We start from the raw sequence: 19,015 nt of genomic DNA, 5'->3' as shown, positions 1-19,015 counted from the left end.
GGGAAACAGGACCCTTCAAACCAGGCGTGTTGCAGCCAGCAGCCTGTGGCAGGTGCCAAGGTGCGCTCCACGGGGGAGCGCCCTCACCCACGCAGGAGGCCACCGCGTCACATAGGGCAACCCCTGCCCCCCACCACCCCCCGGCCAAGCCAGAGGACAGACCGACACGAAACCGCAGCCCCAGTCCGAGGACCCACACACCTACCCTGCACAACCCCTCAGACCAACACCTGCCAGTTGGGTGGTGTGTGGACACCCTCGGAGGACGAAGAGCATGACCACCACCAGCAGCCTCGCAGTCCACGCCGTCCGCCGCAGAGACGTGGATCCCCCCAACACGGTGTGGTTGCACGCCCACCTGCACAGCAGGAGGGAGGGCTACCGCAGAGAGAGACGCGTCGCAGAGGGCACTACCCTCGCCACAGGGTCCACAGACCGAGGCGCAGCTCCCCGGACCTCTCCCAGCAGCAGTGCACAGGGAGGCGCAGATTCGCTCGACATGTAGTCGTGGAGATCTGCAGCCTCTTTCATGCCGAGCTGCTCCTGGCTGGCCCCAGCACCAACTGCTTACCTGTCGCTGGCAAAGTCACCACTGTCCTCCACACCTTCTCCTCCGCATCCTTCCAGGGTGCAGCCGGCAACACCGCCGATGTCTCTCAGTTGTCTGCGCGGACGAGCCCTGCAAATACACCTGCACCTACTCTGCAGTAACACGATGGGTGGCATCAGTGGTGGGTCCTCATAGTGATACCCAGGAGCGGGCATTATTGGACACAATGGACAGGATTCGCGGAGACATGGCAGTGGTGGTGTCAATATAATGTGTGCTGTTTGTTGCTCTGAAATTCAATATGGGTAACACCCATGACAGACCCTCAGACACCCTTGTGCACCCCCTTCATGCTGACGAGACGTTTGCCTTACCCTGCCTACTGCACATATGTGATGCATGCCCTGTGGCTGCAGCACAGGTGGTGGCAGGTTGAGTGAGGCTGGCCGTGAGGGAGATGCACGAGAGGGTGAGTATGGGATGGAGCCATGAGATTGTATGAGGATTGGGTCGCGTGTTAGTGGCAGGATGAGTACTGGCGAGGTGAGTAGGTGGAGGTAAGATGAGGATGGGGTGTGAGTGGGCATGAAGGGTGATGTGACAGAATAGTGTTGGCGGTGCCGAAGGAGATTTGGGGTGGGGGCAGTGTTGTGGCAGACGGAGTGTAGGGGAAAGACTTTGTGTTCTCACTGTGGCTGACCTACTGCGGTCATTGCAGCGCCTCCTGCACTGTATGCAGGTGGGCGATATGTTGGTGGCGCAGGTGACCCCCTCTGCCACCTCGAGCCAGGCCTTCTTGGTGGCAGAGGCAGGCCGCTTCCTCCCGCCCGCCGGGGGGAAGATCTGTGTCCTCCCCCTCCTCCTCACCCCATCTGATGATACCTGGGGTGAGGCATCATTAAACTGGGAGCAGCCTTCCCCCTGGGCTGCTCCATGCTGCAATTTGTCCCATTGGTTGCAGCATCTGTCAGTGGAGGACTGCCCCTTTAACTCGAGAGCCTCCAGCTGACAGATCGTACTGCGCATGCGCAGCCCGCCCGACGCGCAGGCCAGCGCCGTGGACCCCGGAGGAGCAGGTAATTGGATCCTATTAGTGGGTTGCCTGCTACGATCGCGTGGGCAACCCACTAATTTCGCCGTTCGCGTTTTCGACGCTCCCGGAGGACCACCCGCTGGGAACCCGCAGGCCTGCTAAATTCGAGCCCAAGGAGTCTGCAAAGGGATATGGATAGGTTAAATGAGTGGGCAAAAATTTGGCAGATAGAGTATAATGTGGGCAAATGTGAACTTGTCCACTTTGGCAGGAGGAATAGAAAAGCAGTATATTTAAATGGAGTGAGATTGCAGAACTCTGAGGTACAGAGGGATCTGGGTGTCCTAGTACATGAATCATAAAAAGTTAGTATGCAGGTACAGCAAATGATTAGGAAGGCAAATGGCATGTTGTCATTTATTGCAAGGGGAATGGAATATCAAACTGGAGATGTTTTGCTACGGTTGTACAGGGCGTTGGTGAGAGCACATCTAGAATACTGTGTGCAGTCTCGGTCTCATTCAAGAAAATACACGATTGCTTTGGAGGCGGTTCAGAGAAGGTTCACTCGACTGATTCCTGGAATGAGGAAGTTATCTTATGAGGAAAGATTGGACAAGTTGGGCCTGTATACGCCGGAGTTTAGAAGAATGAGCGGTGATCTTATTGAAACATATAACATCCTGAGGGGACTAGAAGGGGTGGGTGCTGAGGATGTTTCCTCTTGAGGGAGAGACTAGAACTAGGGACCACAGTTTAAAAATAAGGGGTCTCCCATTTAAGACAGATGAGGAGAAATTTTTGCTGAGGGTTGAGTCTGTGGAACTCCCTTTCCCAGAAAGCGATGGAGGCAGGGTTATTGAATATTTTTAAGGCAGAGTTGGATAGATTCCTGATTAACAAGGGTGTCAAATATTATAGTAGGTAGTTGGGAAAGTAGGGTTGAGGTCACAATCAGATCAGCCGTGATCTTATCAAATGGCAGAGCAGGCTCAAGGGGCTGAATGGCATCCTACTGCTCTTAATTCGTGTGTTTGTACATATGTTGTAAGGGCTCTTGGCGTTGCATGTAATAATATATTGGCACAGATAGAGGATTGGTTAAAGGACAGAAAAGAGGGTAGGGATAAACGTGTCATTTTCAGGTTGGCAGGCTGTAACTAGTGGGGTGCCGCAAGGATCGGTACTTGGGTCTCAGCTATTTACAATCTATATTAATGACTTAGATGAAAGGACCGAGTGTAATGTATCCAAGTTTGCTGATGATACAAAGCTAGATGGGAAAGTAAGCTGTGAGGAGGACAGAGGTTGCAAAGGGATATAGACAAGTTAAGTGAGTGGGCAAGAAGGTGGCAGATGGAATGTAATGTGGGGAAATGTGAAGTTATTCAATTTGGTAGGAAGAATAGAAAAACAGAATATTTTTTAAATGGTGAGAAACTATTAAATGTTGGTGTTCACAGAGACTTGGGTGTCCTCGTACAAGAAACACAAAAAGTTAGTATGCAGATACAGCAGGCAATTAGGAAAGCAAATGGCGTGTTGGCCTTTATTGCAATGGGGTTGGAGAACAAGAGTAGGGAAGTCTTACTATAATTGTACAGGGCTTTAGTGAGACCTCACCTGGAGTACCGCGTACAGTTTTGGCCTCCTTATCTAAAGAAGGATATTCTTGCCTTAGAGACGGTACAATGAAGGATCACTAGATTAATTCCTGGGATGAGAGGGTTGTTCTATAAGAGAGGTTGAGAAAATTGGGCCTATGCTCTTTGGAGCTCAGAAGAATGAGAGGTGATCTCATTGAAACATATAAGATTCTGAGGGGGCTTGACAGGGTAGATGCTGAGAGATTGTTTCCCCTGGCTGGAGAGTCTAGAACTAGCTGGCATAGTTGCAGGATAAGTGATTGGCCATTCAAGACTGAGATGAGGAGGAATTTCTTCACTCAGAGGGTTGTCAATCTTTGGAATTCTCTACCCCAGAGGGCTGTGGATGCTGAATCATTGAATATATTCAAGGCTGAGATGGATAGATTTTTGGACTCTAGGGGATTCAAGGGATATGGGGATCGGGTGGGAAAGTGGAGTTCAGGTCGATGATCAGCCATGATCTGATTGAATGGTAGAGCAGGCTCGAGGGGCCGCATGACCTACTCCTGCTCCTATTTCTTACGTTCTTATGACCTGAAACGTTAATTCTGTTACTTTCTCCTTAGATGCTGCCTGACTTGCTGAGTATTTCCAGCATTTTTTGTTCTTATTTATGTTATCCTTGTTGCACAGGAGGTCTTGTGCTTTTTCCTCTGGTCGAATTAGTATGGGTTTGTTCAGAACAAGGTCTTGTATACAACAGAGTGGGGGAAGATTACTTAACCAATGGCATTGTTCAGATGTGAATTGCTTGACAAGCTAATGCTCCTCATTGAGTGCCGACAATTCTATTTATATGAGGAGCTTGAACTTGTTTCAAAGATTGAGGAAGAGCATCCCCTGCAATGCCTAATGTAACATTGTCTCTCTTTAGGTTTGAATTTGGGGAGTACTTTTGGGTGGCAATTTATTTTAATTTATAAGAATTTTCCCCATCGAGGCCAAATTTGAAAATCAAGCTGTTAAAAGTAATTCTGCCAATGTTTTCTGTGCTTTTTGTTTAAACAAAAATTTTAATGAGTTCTCATCGTTCCTGGCAGCGATCCTGACTGTAAGAAAGTTGAATTAATGTATTCAGTTGAAATTACAAAAAACTCCCGAAGCACCACAAGTAATTAACCTCGCTATAAATGTTCCTTTGGCTCTCGTACTGCTTAGGAGCTCTTCCCAACCAATTTCGTTGATTGTCATCAGGGCTCCGTCTTACACAAAAAAAAATCAAAAAGGCAATTAACTAATGTAACAAGAATAACTATCTCAGTGAGGGTATGGTTGGAAAAATACATTAGTGGGGGAAGTTGGAATAGTGATTAGGGGAGCAATTGGAGAAGTGCCTGGGCAGGAGTGGAGGGGCGGGTGACTGCAATTTTAAACAAAATAGAGCATCAGATTTTTAATTGAAAGGGCAGGTGCTGAGTTGCCTAATATGAAATTCTGATACTTTACAAGCTACACGGGTTGCAATTTTAATTACTTTTTAATGAGCACAGTATTTTAAAAAAAAATAAAGGCCCTTTTTTCCAAACAGTGTAGAGGTTCAGATATTTCAAGTTTGAAGTAGCCTGGATTTTTTTTTAAGAAACTTGAGTTGCATCTGCTTATACTGACAAGATTTCTTCATTTCTGAACAGACAACAATTTCTCCAGGTTTGTTTCCGAGATACGGCGTTCTTGTGTTACTAATATAAAGCTTGATGTTGAAAACCTCTCTCAGCACCACCCAAAAGGCAAAATGGGAATTATAACTAAATATAATAGGATTTTCCATAGGACCAGAGTGACACAAGTTTTTAATGCATTTTGCAATGGAATGTTGTGATCCAAAACCATGTTTAATATATAATACATTTTATTCAAATCTTTAACTATCTCCCATGTGATGTGTTGGTGTGCGAAAAGTTTCCCTTGGAGCAAAAATAACCTGGGTGGTACTGAGATGTACTTCACACTATTGAGTAAAGTACAGTATATACACTAAAAAAAAATTTAGGCAACACATTAAGTATCCTTTGAATGCTTGTAGCAGCAGTACTCTATGGAATGATTAATGCAGAACATTGATTATCCATTGGTTGTAATGTAAAATACATTTTAAAACTGTAATATCCTTGGAGAGGCAACGTTCCCCTTGTGAGGAAGTTCCCCATTTCTCCTTCCCCACCCCCATTAATTGAAAGAAGGAAAACATTTTTATATACTTTCGATAAATATTAATGAGGTTATCTTGCTTTTCTCAAGAGCGTGTGTCATAGCTGTGGGGCTACTTCAGATCCTTTACCTTTCACCGAGCTGGTACATTATGTGTCAATTACAGCATTATGGTGAGTAGTAATTTTTTTTTTAAAAAGTAAATATATGAATGAACAATGAATTAAGAGAGAAATATTATTCCTCGTTTAAATTTAGTAATCAGGTAGACAGGATGATGGAGAGGAATGAACGTCCCAGGCCAGAATTGTTTGCAGAGTTACTTCAGGCAGCAAGTACCATTGGTGACTTTAGGAACTGTCCGGTAAGAGAATTTCTGGTTTATATTCTTCTCTTTTGGTGGGGTCAAAAGTTACAAGTCCCAACATCTTTTTAGAAACTGAGACTAGTTTTACCAATTCTACAGCTTAAACAGGGGTCTTTAAAGGGACTACTGGAAGCTGCTGAAGAAATGGTAAGGAAAGAGTGCCTCTCCTAGTTCGACAGCATTACTGCGCGTCGCCGCCGACCTGTGCTTGTCCCTCCTGTATTTTCATCCGCCAACCTTCCAGGATTTACCAGCGATGTAGCAGGCCCAAATTTGATCCCCAACATCGGGTGAGCTGTCTTTTGGAGGCACGACAGGCGCCAGTAGCTCGCCACAATTATTAAAATGAGGCCTGAGGCCCAATTTCAAATAAGCCTCGGGCCCCTACTGCAAACTCTGCAAGATCCCGAGAGACAGTTGAGACAGTCATCAGGCCCGTTGTTGTTTGTGGGATTTGTTGCCCTGAGAGAGGAGCCGAGGGAGCGGGGCCGCAGCTTGCGGCTGTGCCGTACGCTGTTCCCCTCCTATCCCAGCCTGTCGTGAACAGCGGCAGTTGGAGCTTGCGATGTAAAATCATGACGTGTAATTCCCCATGCGCAGTGAGAATCCTCAGTCTTTGCACCCTTGTTTTCCATTTGCCCACGAGTGGAAACAATGTTTCACTATTTATCCACAGGAAGGTTCCAAGTTTTTACATACCTCTTTTACTGGCAGCTCCTCTCTCCATGCTGTTCCCACTCACCACATTGCTGCTGCTGGCCCCATGCCCACACAATTCTACCTCATTCCCCGGTACTCTCTCTTCCACCCCCATGCCCAAGTCCCAACCTCCTGACTCCCATTCCCCAATTTCTCTTTTTCCTCCGAGTCCTCATCCCCGCCGCCGCCCCCCCCTCCCCCCAATGTCCTGACTAGTCCAGTAACATAACCACTACACTACCATAAAGAGATTATAGGCCTAGACTAATAATCCAGCGAACATGAGTTCAAATCTCACCATACCAGATTGAGAATTTGAATTCAGTTTATTTTTAAAAATCAGCAAATAAAATGTATCTATAAAAGTGACCATGAAGCTGTCAGATTATCGTAACACCCAACTGGTTAACTAATGTCCTTTAGGGAAGGAAAGCTGTCGTTCTTACCCGGTCAGTCGTCTTTTTAATTTAGTACAGCCAACATATACCAAGTTTACACATGCCTGGCCCTTGGTTTCTCTATCTGATCTGAAACCCTTGGTGCTTAATCATAGAAAGACCACGCCTTCATGACTATGGTGTAATGTCACACTCTTATTGAGAAAAAACAAAACAATAGTTGATAGGGTTCACCTACCCCAGTGTGACAGTGAAATTCTGATGCAACGAAATGAACAGGAAGCAGTGCTTACCCTTCCTATTCATGCATGTCACTGGAGTGTACTTTTATAATTTCGTGTAAGACATGGTAGCAAGGTGTGACTGAGACACATTAAGTGTATGGGTCATGAAACTTACATTAAATTGAACTGCTGTAAGATAATATTTAGTAAGGCCATTTGGCTGTCTGTTTATTCTGACTTTGCTATGTTTTAGTTTCACAAAGCTAGTTTTCCCAAGAGCTTTATTTAGCTCGTGTATGCTGCTGGTAACGTTTGCTACTACAATTCACGATCCTGGTAGCTGTTTTCCCCCTCAATTCTCCAAGATTTTTAAATGATTTTAAATATGTTCAGCAATATTTTTGTGTTGGCTGACCTACAAATTGAACATGTTGGCACACATCTTGTACACAACAATTATTATAGAAACATTTTGAATGCTGCCAATAAAAGGTATATTTTCTGTGCTGATATGTTTGAGATTTTCCCATTTTAATGTTTTGTTTCTTTCAGAGTAATTGTGGACAGAAGATAAAAATCAGGCGTGTGCTGATGAATTGCCCAGAGATAGTCACCATTGGTTTAGTTTGGGACTCTGAAAATTCAGACCTCACATTGGATGTGATTCGATATTTGGCGCCGCAACTCTATCTCCCTGGAGTAAGTTAGATGAAATGGCTCTTTTAAGTTTTCTATTTCTAACTTAATATTTGTTCAGTGTTTAAATGTACAGTCAAACCTGTAAAGACTTTTCAAAATAGTTGTCTTAAGACAAGTTTAATCACCTTTATTTTCATTGACATTTTATCAGACTGGGCAATTGAACAAGTTTCCCAAGTCAAAAATGAGATACTTAAAATTTGAGTGAAACTTCCTACTGCAAACTGGTTGAAATTGTGAGCTTAAGTATCCTAGTGTATCCAGTAGTTGCTGTGAAGCCATAGTGAATCCCTCTGCTGAACCAACTGTGCCGTTCTTAAGAGTTTTATTTTACAGGTAATTTCTATTTTCGGGCATTTTCTGACCTCTGACCTGATTTTGCTTCATTTCTATACTTAGTCAACTTGAGTTTAAAAAAACATAGAAAAGCTTCCTCCTGTCCCAGCCCGTGTCCAAGAAATCTAAAATCCTCCCTTCTACATCATCTGTCAAATCATGAATTGTTGTCTAATCTGTTTCTCCCTAACTGCCTGGCACCTAGCAGTGAGAGTAATCTTGAAATTATTACACTGCAGGTCCTGATTTATAATCGAACACTTAACTCATCAAACTCCCTTTACAAAACCTCTATCCTGTTGTACTCTATTATTAATTCCCAACAGGAACCATGACTTCAGGCTGCTCACCCTCTTTAGGAATCTTCTCTGCTTGTTGCAATTGTCCCTCACCCTGGCAGCTGCGAGAAAGCAGACTGTTTGGAATCCCAGAGAAGTATGAAGGACTTCTGGTGAATATCTAATAACTACTGCTTGCCTTTCCTTGAAACTATCACTACTTTTTTTTTCTCTCTCATGCATGCACATACCCCTTTTCCTCTTCCCATTGCTTGGTCCATAGTGCAATGAAGTTGCTAATGATTTTCTCTCTCCTATGTCACTGATCTCATTTGCTTTTCAGGTATCTAGTGCATTTTATCGAACAACTTCAGAGCCCCAGGAGAATTCTTCACTACCTTTACCTCAATCCTTCTTCCCCCCCCCCCAACCGCACTGTCCATCAGATGGCCATCCACTTCCCTTCCTCTGCCTCGTTAATCTTCTATAGCTGCAGGGTGACCACCACCTGCATTGTGCATTCTGGGAATCCTTCCTTCCTTCGATATAGTGCAAGTTCCATGCAATGTTTCCCTGTCACAATAACTGGACTTGGAAACTCAAAGAACTGAAAGTAGTTCCTAGCCAAATTGAACTCCAGTTAAAATCAAAGAAAAGGTCATCTTTCTGATGAAAGGTCATCGACATGAAACATTAACTCTTTCTCCACCAGTGCTGCCTGAGATGCTGAGTATTTCCAGCATTTTCTTTTTTTATTCCAGCTAAAACCAAGCATCCTTTATTCACTTCTCTGGTGGTCTCTCTTGACTTGAGGTTTCTCAAGTGCTCTACCTCCTACCTCTTTTTAACCTCATCCTTCATCTTCCTTTCAGTAAGATGTTCACGTCACAAACAGTAATATAGATACTCCAGGTACAGGGAATACTAAAATAACTAAGTAGTTACAGCAGGTGTGACAAATAAGAAACGTGTAAAGTTAAATGGTGTGAGAAAGACAACTTCAAGGCAGAAGGACAGGTTAGGGTTTCTTGCCCAATTAAAAATGTTATATACTAACGTGGAGTTTAAGGAACAAGTTGAATGAATTAGAGGCTCAAAAACAGCTTCGAGGGTATGACAGGGGAATGTCTATGGATATAATTTATATGGACTTCCAGGAGGCATTCGATAAGGTTCCACATAAGAGACCATTGGCTAAAATAAAAGCTCATGCAATTGAAGGCAAATTATTGACCTGGTTAGGAGATTGCTTAGGTGGTAGAAGATGAGAGTAGGGATAATGGGCATGTACTCGAATTGGAAGGAAGTGACTAGTGGTGTCCTACAAGGATCTGAGCTGGGGTCTCAACTATTCCCTGTTTATTAATGACTTAGATAACACAATAGAGCGCTATATATCCAAGTTTGCTGATGACACAATGATGGGTGGCATTGTAAGTAGTGCAGACGGGAGCATAACATTACAAAGACATTGATAGATTAAGTGAGTGGGCAAAACTGTGGCAGATGGATTTTGATGCAGGTAAATGTGAGGTCATCCATTTTGGATAGATCAGTGTATTTTTTTAAATGGTGAAAAGCTAGGAACAGTGGAGGTCCAAAGAGATTTAGGGGTCCATGTACATAGATCACTAAAATGTAGTGGTCAAGTACAAAAAATAATCAAAAAGGCTAATGGAATGTTTGCCTTTATTTCTGGAGGGCTAGAATATAAAGGGGAGGAAGTTTTGCTGCAGCTATACAAAGCCCTGGTTAGACCACATCTGGAGTACTGTGTACAGTTCTGGGTACTGCACCTTTTAGAAAGGAGAGATTGGCCTTGGATGGACTGCAGTGCAGATTCACCAGAATGTTACCAGGGCTCCCAGGGTTGAATTATGAGGTGAGATTACATAAACTAGGCTTATATTTCCTGGAATATAGAAGGCTGAGGGGTGATTTGATTGACGTTTTTGGGATTTTGAAAGGAATTGATAGGGTTGATGGAAACTTTTTCCACTGGTGGGGGAGTCTAGGACAAGGGGACATAACCTTAAAATCAGAGCCAGGCCATTCAGGAGAGAGGTTAGGAAACACTTCACACAAAGGGTGGTAACAGTGTGGAACACCCTCCCACAAAAAGCAGTAGATGCTAGCTCAATTAATAATTTTACATCTGAGATTGCTAGATTTTTGCTAGCCAAGGGTATTAAGGGATATGGAGCTAAGGTAGGTAAATGGAGTTAGGATACAGATCAGCCATGATCTCATTAAGTGGCAGAAAAGGCTCGAGGGACTGAATGGCCAACTCCTGTACCTATGTTCTAGTAATGCCTGGTCTGCTTTTCTCTTCTCATGACCGTGCATTAGATCAGTAGTTCTGTGGGTGGAAGATTGAAGGCCCAAGCATAAGTGTAACCATCTCTATGGGAAAGTATTATTTTCCACTTCTTAATGCTAACTTTATTTTTCAATATTGAATTGCCAGTATTGAGAAACATATCTGATATAAATCGTGTTAAGGAGGAGGGGTTAGGTTGTTTTATATTTCTTAATTGAGTAGTCTGGTCATGAGTGGGTTATGTTGTTCTCAGTTGAGAGTATAATTAGACCCACTCTGCATTCTCTATGTATCTCAATTTAGTAGGATGGTCGAAATACAGACAATGGGCTCAATGTACATATGATGTGAAGATGCTGGTGATGGACTGGGGTGGACAACACCAGGTTATAGTCCAACAGTTTTATTTTAAATCACAAACTTTCGGAGCTTACCTCCTTCATCAGGTGAGCGAAGGGATTCTAAAAACGCATAGCATATATAGTCAGAGAACAATGCCTGGTGATTACAGATAATCTTTCCAACTGCCCCCTATAACACCTCGGCTGGGAGACGATCACAGCAATCAAATATACAGGATCTGCTCAGACGAGGAGGAACGCGATGGACACCTACAGACGCTGAAAGACGCCCTCGTAAGAACGGGATATGACGCTCGACTCGTCGATTGACAGTTCCGACGGGCCACAGCGAAAAATCGCATAGACCTCCTCAGAAGACAAACACGGGACACAACCAACAGAGTACCCTTCGTCGTCCAGTACTTCCCCGGAGCGGAGAAACTACGCCATGTTCTTCGCAGCCTTCAACATGTCATCGATGACGACGAACACCTCGCTAAGGCCATCCCCACGCCTCCAGTACTCGCCTTCAAACAGCCACCTAATCTCAAACCGACCATTGTCCGCAGCAAATTACCCAGCTTTCAGGAGAACAGCGTCCACGACACCACACAACCCTGCCACAGCAAACTCTGCAAGACATGCCAGATCATCGACACAGATACCACCATCACACGAGAGGACATCACCCACCAGGTACATGGTTCATACTCCTGTGACTCGGCCAACGTTGTCTACCTCATACGTTGCAGGAAAGGATGCCCCAGAGCATGGTACATCAGCGACACCATGCAGACACTGCAACAACGGATGAACGGACACCGCACAACAATCGCCAGACAGGAGGGTTCCCTCCCAGTCGGGGAACACTTTAGCAGTCAAGGACATTCAGCCACCGATCTTCGGGTAAGCGTTCTCCAAGGCGGCCTTCGAGACGCACGACAGCGCAAAATCGTCGAGCAGAAATTGATAGCCAAGTTCCGCACCCATGAGGACGGCCTCAACCGGGATCTTGGGTTCATGTCACGCTACATGTAACCCCACCAGCGAAAAAAAGTTATCTGTTTTTAATACAACGGGTCATTCTCTCTCTCTCTCTCTCTCTCTCTCTCTCTCTCTCTCTCTCGTCACTTTCTCTCTCTGACTTTGTAATCTGACCCATTGTGTATTCAGTATACTGGGATGTAATGTTTTCCATGGCTAACCTGTCTGAACACCAATGACACCTTTGATTGCTGTGATCGTCTCCCAGCCGAAGTGTTATAGGGGGCAGTTGGAAAGATTATCTGTAATCACCAGGCATTGTTCTCTGACTATATATGCTATGCGTTTTTAGAATCCCTTCACTCACCTGACGAAGGAGGTAAGCTCCGAAAGCTTGTGATTTAAAATAAAACTGTTGGACTATAACCTGGTGTTGTGCAAGTCCTTACATCAATGTACATAATAAGCGCAATAAATTCTATTTCAAAATTTTCCTAGTTAAAGGAATATTTGGACTAGGCTCACAGAAATAAGATAGAAGATGTAAAGGACTGCCATTTGGAGGACAGTAAGTTCTTGGAAGAAAATGTAGTGTTTAATCAGCAGTAACATAGCACTGCACTCTACACAGCACTCTTGCATAGGTTAAGAAAGCTGAAACCTTAGGTTTAAAAATAAAAATCTTTCATTGGTGAGAGGTATATGATTTACCCCCAGGATATGCAACGGGGTAGGGAGGAGAAAGTTGCTTTATATTAAAAGTCCTGCAACTTCCTCTGCCCCACAGTAATATCCCTTTTTAAGAGCGAAGCATGAGAATTTTTATCAAAAACTGTGATCTGTAGTTATATTTTAAATTATCTGCAATGACTAAGCTTAAACTAGTAATGTGCCATGTTTTTTTTTGAAGCTCTTCTTCAGAGCAACAGATGAAGGGGCTAAGAGAAGTGAGTTGGTCCTTGTTGGAATGGTATGCTATTCCAGCAGACACTATTGCACCTTTGCCTTTCACACCAAAAGCTCCAAGTGGATTTTCTTTGATGATGCTACTGTTAAAGAGGTGAGCTTTAAATCAGTAGCTTGTAAATATGAAAGCACATATAAAATGTATTGTATACAGTTCTGGTCTCCATATTATAAAAAGGATATAGAGACACTATATATCTGTGTGAAAAAGATTTACAAGGATATGAGAGCTGAGAGTTAATATCTATCGGGAAAGATTGAACAGGCTGGTGCTCTTTTCTCTTGAAAAGAGAAGGCTGAGGGGTGATCTAATAGAGGTCTTTAAGATTATGACAGGGTATGATAAGGTAGATGTAGAGAATCATAAAATGGCTACAGCATGGAAGGAGGCCATTTGGCCCATTGAGTCCGTGCCGGCTCTCTGCAAAAGCAATCCAGCTAGTCCCAATCCCCCGCCCTTTCCCTGAGCCCTACATATTTTTTTTTCCCTTCAACTACTTATCCAATTCCCTTTTGAAAGCCACGATTGAATGTGCCTCCACCATCCCCTCAGGCAGTGCGTTCCAGATCATAACCACTCGCTGTATTTAAAAAAAAAAGTTTTTCCTCATGCCTCCTTTGGCTCTTTTGCCAATCACCTTAAATCTATGTCCTCTGGCTCTTGACCCTTCAGCCAATGGGAACAGTTTCTCTCTCTCTACTCTGTCTAGATCCTTCATGATTTTGAATACCTCTATCAAATCCCCTCTCAACCTTCTCTGCTGTAAGGAGAACACCACCAGCTTCTCCGGTCTATCCACGTAACTGAAGTCCTTCATCCCTGTAACTATTCTAGTAAATCTCTTCTGCACCCTCTAACATCCTTCCTAAAGTGCGGTGCCTATAGAAGATGTTTCCACTTGGGGAGTCCAAACTAGAGGCCATAAATGAGTCATTAATAAATCCAATAGGGAATTCAGGAGAAACTTCTTTACCCAGAGAATGGTTAGAATGTAGAACTTGCTACCACAAGGAGTGGTTGAGCTGAATAGCATAGATGCTTTTTAGGCGAAGGTGGATAAACATGCGGGAGAAAGGAATAGAAGGTTCTGCTGATAGGGTTGGATAAAGAGGGGTGGGAGGAGGACTGTTATTTTAGAGAGTATAGTAAATGCATGATTTTGAAAAAGTTGGATTTATATATTGAGAAACTAGAAACTGTTTACTGGGGGTCTTGCACACTTACTTCAGCAATTCTTTAGCATATCCTCTGACTCACTGTGAGCAGTGCAATGTAATATCAGCTAGTATTTATTAAAAACTTGAGAAATTTACTATAAAGGTGTGCATACAGTGAAACCTTGACTGTTCTGCTTACATTATTATCTGCAAGAATGTGGAACACTAATGGATGTCAGAACTGCCAACTTGTTTCAAAGTACAATCCTCACAGCGGCAAAAAGAACTGGTGCTGGCTGGAACTGCTGATATATTAGTGAATCTGCTGGCTCACTCCTTCCTCACACACCAATTTAACTCCAACAGTTTTAATGTGCTCATATACCAATGCTGGAAATGCACAATGACCTAGAAATTCGATGGTGCTCCGCCCGTTTTTCAGGCATAAAGCGGGCACCTAAGCATCCAATATGACGTGCTCAATACTTGCCAGAAGTGCCCTGCCAGGCATATTGGGTCGGGCTACTCTGTAGGCATCCAGGGCGCACGCCAGAACTATTTAAATCGCTGTTTAAAATATTGAAGTAAGGGTCCTAAGCTGCTTGTAGAACCCTTTTGTGATACTGGGCTGCCCCAGCGTCTGACGTGATAAACTTACCCATTAACTCATGACGCTAACAGGCAGGAGGGGCCCTTCAGCGCTATTTAAATGGCTCATCCACTGCATACAGGTTAGTTGCTGGTTTGTCATTTGAAACTGGCGGTTAATTTCTGAGCAAACAAACTACAAGTAATTAGAGTGTAGCAGATTATTTTAATCTTAATATTTTAATATTTGTGACTGAGCAATGTCACTGGATATCACCTATTTTCATAAAACTTTCTTACCTGGTTTAATTAACCAAATCAACTCCTGTTTCACGTCCAAGTGCATTCTTTTCTGCTGTAGTTGTTACTAATAATAAAAAAAAGTGGCAAATTTTTTTTGAAACCACTAACAGGAAATGAGTCACTTAAAAAAAAAATGCAGTTTATTCATTTGTGAACCAACCAAAGTACAGTACCTCCCACCTTCACTTGGTGCACCTTTTTGAAACTTCTTGCATTCTGCTACTGCATATTCTTAACTCTTTCCTCTTTCTCTCCCTTCCCCAACACTCTGATCAGTGTCCAACACAATGGGTTACTGTTAATGATTGGTCCTGACCACAAATTATTGGCGTATGTTGGGACCAGTTGCACTTGGTGGGTCATTACACTAAATATCTTCCGAAATTAAATAAAAAAGCTAAAACTGAAATTGTTAAAATTAAGACACATAAACCATTCTTCAATGTGCCCGAGTTTTAAATATCATAGTTTGTTCTCCTAAATTCATTCAATATTTTCTTCTGAGATTGATAAAATTCAATTGCTTAACTCTACAGAAATCTATTATTGTTTTTTTTTGTCATTGCTGTGATAGCAAAGTAGTGCACAGAAAATCCAGTGGAAAAGGAATGACAACTCAACTTTAACAATTTGCATAAGATTGTAAAGAATTCAGGAAGGAAGAAAACTATTAAAGAATGCAAAAACATAGGGGGCAAAAGAATTATGTATTAATTATAATTTCACTGTATGCATTTCATTTAATCTTCACCTAAAGGCTATATTCTATAACTATATCTATCTTGTATCCTTTAATCCATCTGATTACATAGTTGTTGAATTTTTAAAAAAATGTTCATCTGATAGGTTGGATCAAAGTGGAAAGATGTGGTCTCCAAGTGTATTCGAGGTCACTTCCAACCCCTGCTGTTGTTTTATGCTAATCCCTATGGTATGCCGGTTAATACAGAGGATGCACCCAGACAGGTGTTTCAGTCTACTCACTGTAAAATGGATGGAGAGGATTCAGGTGAGTTTTACACCTAAATAAAAAGACTCCAATACTTTTGGTAAGTTTTTAAGTTTTCATAAATTATATCAAGCATTATAACTTTTGATTCTATTTGTAATTTATCAAGCTTTCTGTCCATGTTATATTGCAACTGTATCTGTAAACGTGTTCACCATTGAGCAAATGTGTATTGTTGTTCAGTTTGCGTACTGTCTTGTCAATTGCAAAGAGAAATATGATAACTGAAAATATATTAATGTTAAGATGCTACCAGTAGCTCTTTCTTTATATTTGTTGTACTAAGTATCAGTTTGACTCTGATAGTGCACTTGCCTCAGAATTAAGGAGTTGTGGGTCTACTCCAGGACTTAAGTACCTAGTCTAGGCTGATCCCTCAGTGCAGTCCTGATGAAGTGCTGCATTGTTGGAGGTGCCATCTTACTTTAAACCAAAGCCCTTTAGTCTTTTCAGGTTGATCTAAAAGATCCAGTTCAACTTTTCTGAAGAAGAGTAGAGAGTTTTCCCAGTTTCCTGGCCAACATTTTAAACATTAACCAACACCACTAAAACAGATTAACCGGTCATTCATCTCATTGCTCTTGTTGGTCCCAATCAAAATCGCCAACTTGACATGAAATAGAAACCTGGTAGAAGATACCATTCAACCTGCAACAAAGGGTTATGTGCAGAATGTTTTATTCTGAGTATATGTTATATGGCCTAGCAAAACGCATGACCAGATCCCAGACCTGAAGTACAACTAAAAATTTTGTTGAAGTGCACTTGAGATATGTCTCCAAGTTTCAACCCAGCAGATGAAAGACCAGAGCGCCAATTCCTGCCAGTACCAGTTGCAGTGTACATAATAGATCCCATGCACTATTTGAAGATGATCAGGGAGTTCTCCTGGTGTGCTAACCAACATTTGTCCCTCCATCAACACCATCAAAAACAATTAAATGACCATTCATCTTGTTTGCAATTTGTGAGATTACTTTGACTGCCATCTTTACCCTTAAGAGTGTACTTCAAAAAAGAACAAGTAATTCATTAGATGTGAAGTGGATTGGGGCACCCTGAGAGATGCAGGCAATTGGGACTAGCTTAGTGGTATAAACTGGGCGACATGGACATGTTGGGCCGAAGGGCCTGTTTCCATGTTGTAACTTCTATGATTCTATGATGTAAAATGTATTTGTTTGTTCCACAGCTGTTTGATTTCCAGAGCATAGAGTTCTGCATACGCACTTCCCAATCCCCAAAGATAATTAAGTGAAATGGCAGAACTTGTATCATCTAACCACCTCCAGTGTTTAATGCTAGTTGGCTGATCTGTCTATAGAATGTTTCTTAGGGCTTCAAAACCATGCAAAATATCACTCAGTAGCAATTAGGCAATAAGCATTTCCTTGTCTTAGACCTGGTGATGCAGGAACTGTAAAAGGAAAGTTGGAAGTCATTCTCCTTGTGTATTGGTCACATCGTGGACCAATATATCGAATTTCTCTTCAGGTTTCTACATTGAAGAACATGCATGCTTTTGCTAGGCATTAATAGTGTGATTTGATGGTTTTGGATAACAAGTGCTTTGCTGCTGCATTGCTCCAAGCATCAATACTTCCCAAAGGTGACCAAGCGAAACAGCAGAACATCTATCCACCCAGATACATTCATTATTGAGCCCTAGCTGGCTGCACTCTGTGGAATGTTTGGTGTTCAGAGTCCTACAACTGATTTCTGTGTTACTTTGGCATAATTCTACCTGTACGTGTGGAGGTTAAACAATTAAGGAAAGGATGTTGGATTACCTGCCATAGATATCCTCTTCCTTATTCTTTGAAAGGAGCTCAACTTTCAAGTAAAAAACTTCTGTCCAATCTACCCCTTGGTTCTTGACTTGGTGTTGCTTGGAAGTGTTAACTACTTTAACATTTTTGTGGCTGATCACTCACATTGTCATGTGAGAGCTCTGTTATCTAATTTAGAGCACTCGAGGACTCAGATTTGGACCTTATCAGGTGGAAGTAAATAAAAACAAAAAGAAAAATGTCCCTACCTGATTTATTCCCTCTCCCCAATACCATATGGATGATGGTCAGTCTAAAGCTTAACTTGCATCAAGACTTAGTAATTCTTTCATTACATCTACCTTCAAATGAGACAAAAGTGTGTTGTAGATTTCACCACATGAATGTTAAAAAGGCTGTGTTATTATGTCTTGATAGTTGCTCATGTTTTATGGGACAAGAACATCTGATTTGAGCATATCCAAGCAAAAAGTTGACAAAATAGCTTGCTGTTTTTTGGTTATCGCTTGGCAGATAGAATTTATTGGGGTCAATTTTCACTGCCTTCGCCTAGTGTTGACAGGACAGTAACTGTCTCAAGATGGGGGTTGGAAGCCTTACCATCCCATTAACACCAGCATTATAGCCGGCTTTATTTTTAAAGGGGTTTGCTGCCGGGGGTCCAAAGCTCCTGCCTATTTCAGGCGATTGGCCTCTTTTTTTAATTTGGAAATTGGGGTCCTCTGATGAAAATAGGGCCCTGTTTTTTTTTGTCAGAGCCTGCATGATCCACTGGCCGGTCGTCCAAAAGTCAAAATAGATCCCGTAGTGTTTTTCTATTAAGCCTTCATTTATACTACGGAGTACACTTAGAAAAGTCACTGAGCAGTATCAGCAAGGCTATTTCTTTTCTGTGAAATGTTTGTGTCTTGAATGACAGGTGGTTTGATACCTGCACATCTAAATGTTCTCTGCATATTTTATGTAACAGAAAAAGAAATGCCAATATCTGCTGCCAGAATGGCTGACTACGAGAGGGAAAATGGATCTGAAGGACATTCATCAAAAATCAGTGGCCCAAAAGTGCCTCCAAAACAACCATCGAATTCTAAAGGAGGTTTCCAGAGAGGTTATATTCAAGATAGTAGAGGTCGAGGGCCAAGTAAGCAATTGATTATCCTGTGGCACTGTTCATT

General features: G+C 42.5%; 1 protein-coding gene across 1 annotated transcript in view; it reads left to right on the top strand.

The window, feature by feature from the left end:
* Window positions 1-19,015, top strand: part of LOC137325611 (inactive ubiquitin carboxyl-terminal hydrolase 53-like) — a 102,481-nt gene that overhangs the window by 41,011 nt on the left and 42,455 nt on the right. The window contains exons 5-10 of the mRNA XM_067990880.1: window positions 5,471-5,553; window positions 5,639-5,744; window positions 7,621-7,767; window positions 12,937-13,086; window positions 15,888-16,050; window positions 18,811-18,981. Of these exons, the coding sequence (XP_067846981.1) occupies window positions 5,471-5,553; window positions 5,639-5,744; window positions 7,621-7,767; window positions 12,937-13,086; window positions 15,888-16,050; window positions 18,811-18,981 (820 nt within the window). The remainder of the gene's footprint in view (window positions 1-5,470; window positions 5,554-5,638; window positions 5,745-7,620; window positions 7,768-12,936; window positions 13,087-15,887; window positions 16,051-18,810; window positions 18,982-19,015) is intronic.

Source organism: Heptranchias perlo, chromosome 1 (genome assembly GCF_035084215.1).
Source record: "Heptranchias perlo isolate sHepPer1 chromosome 1, sHepPer1.hap1, whole genome shotgun sequence".
Lineage (NCBI taxonomy): Eukaryota > Metazoa > Chordata > Chondrichthyes > Hexanchiformes > Hexanchidae > Heptranchias > Heptranchias perlo.
The sequence above is the reverse complement of the archived record's forward strand: the minus strand, read 5'-3'. Positions and strand labels throughout refer to the sequence as shown.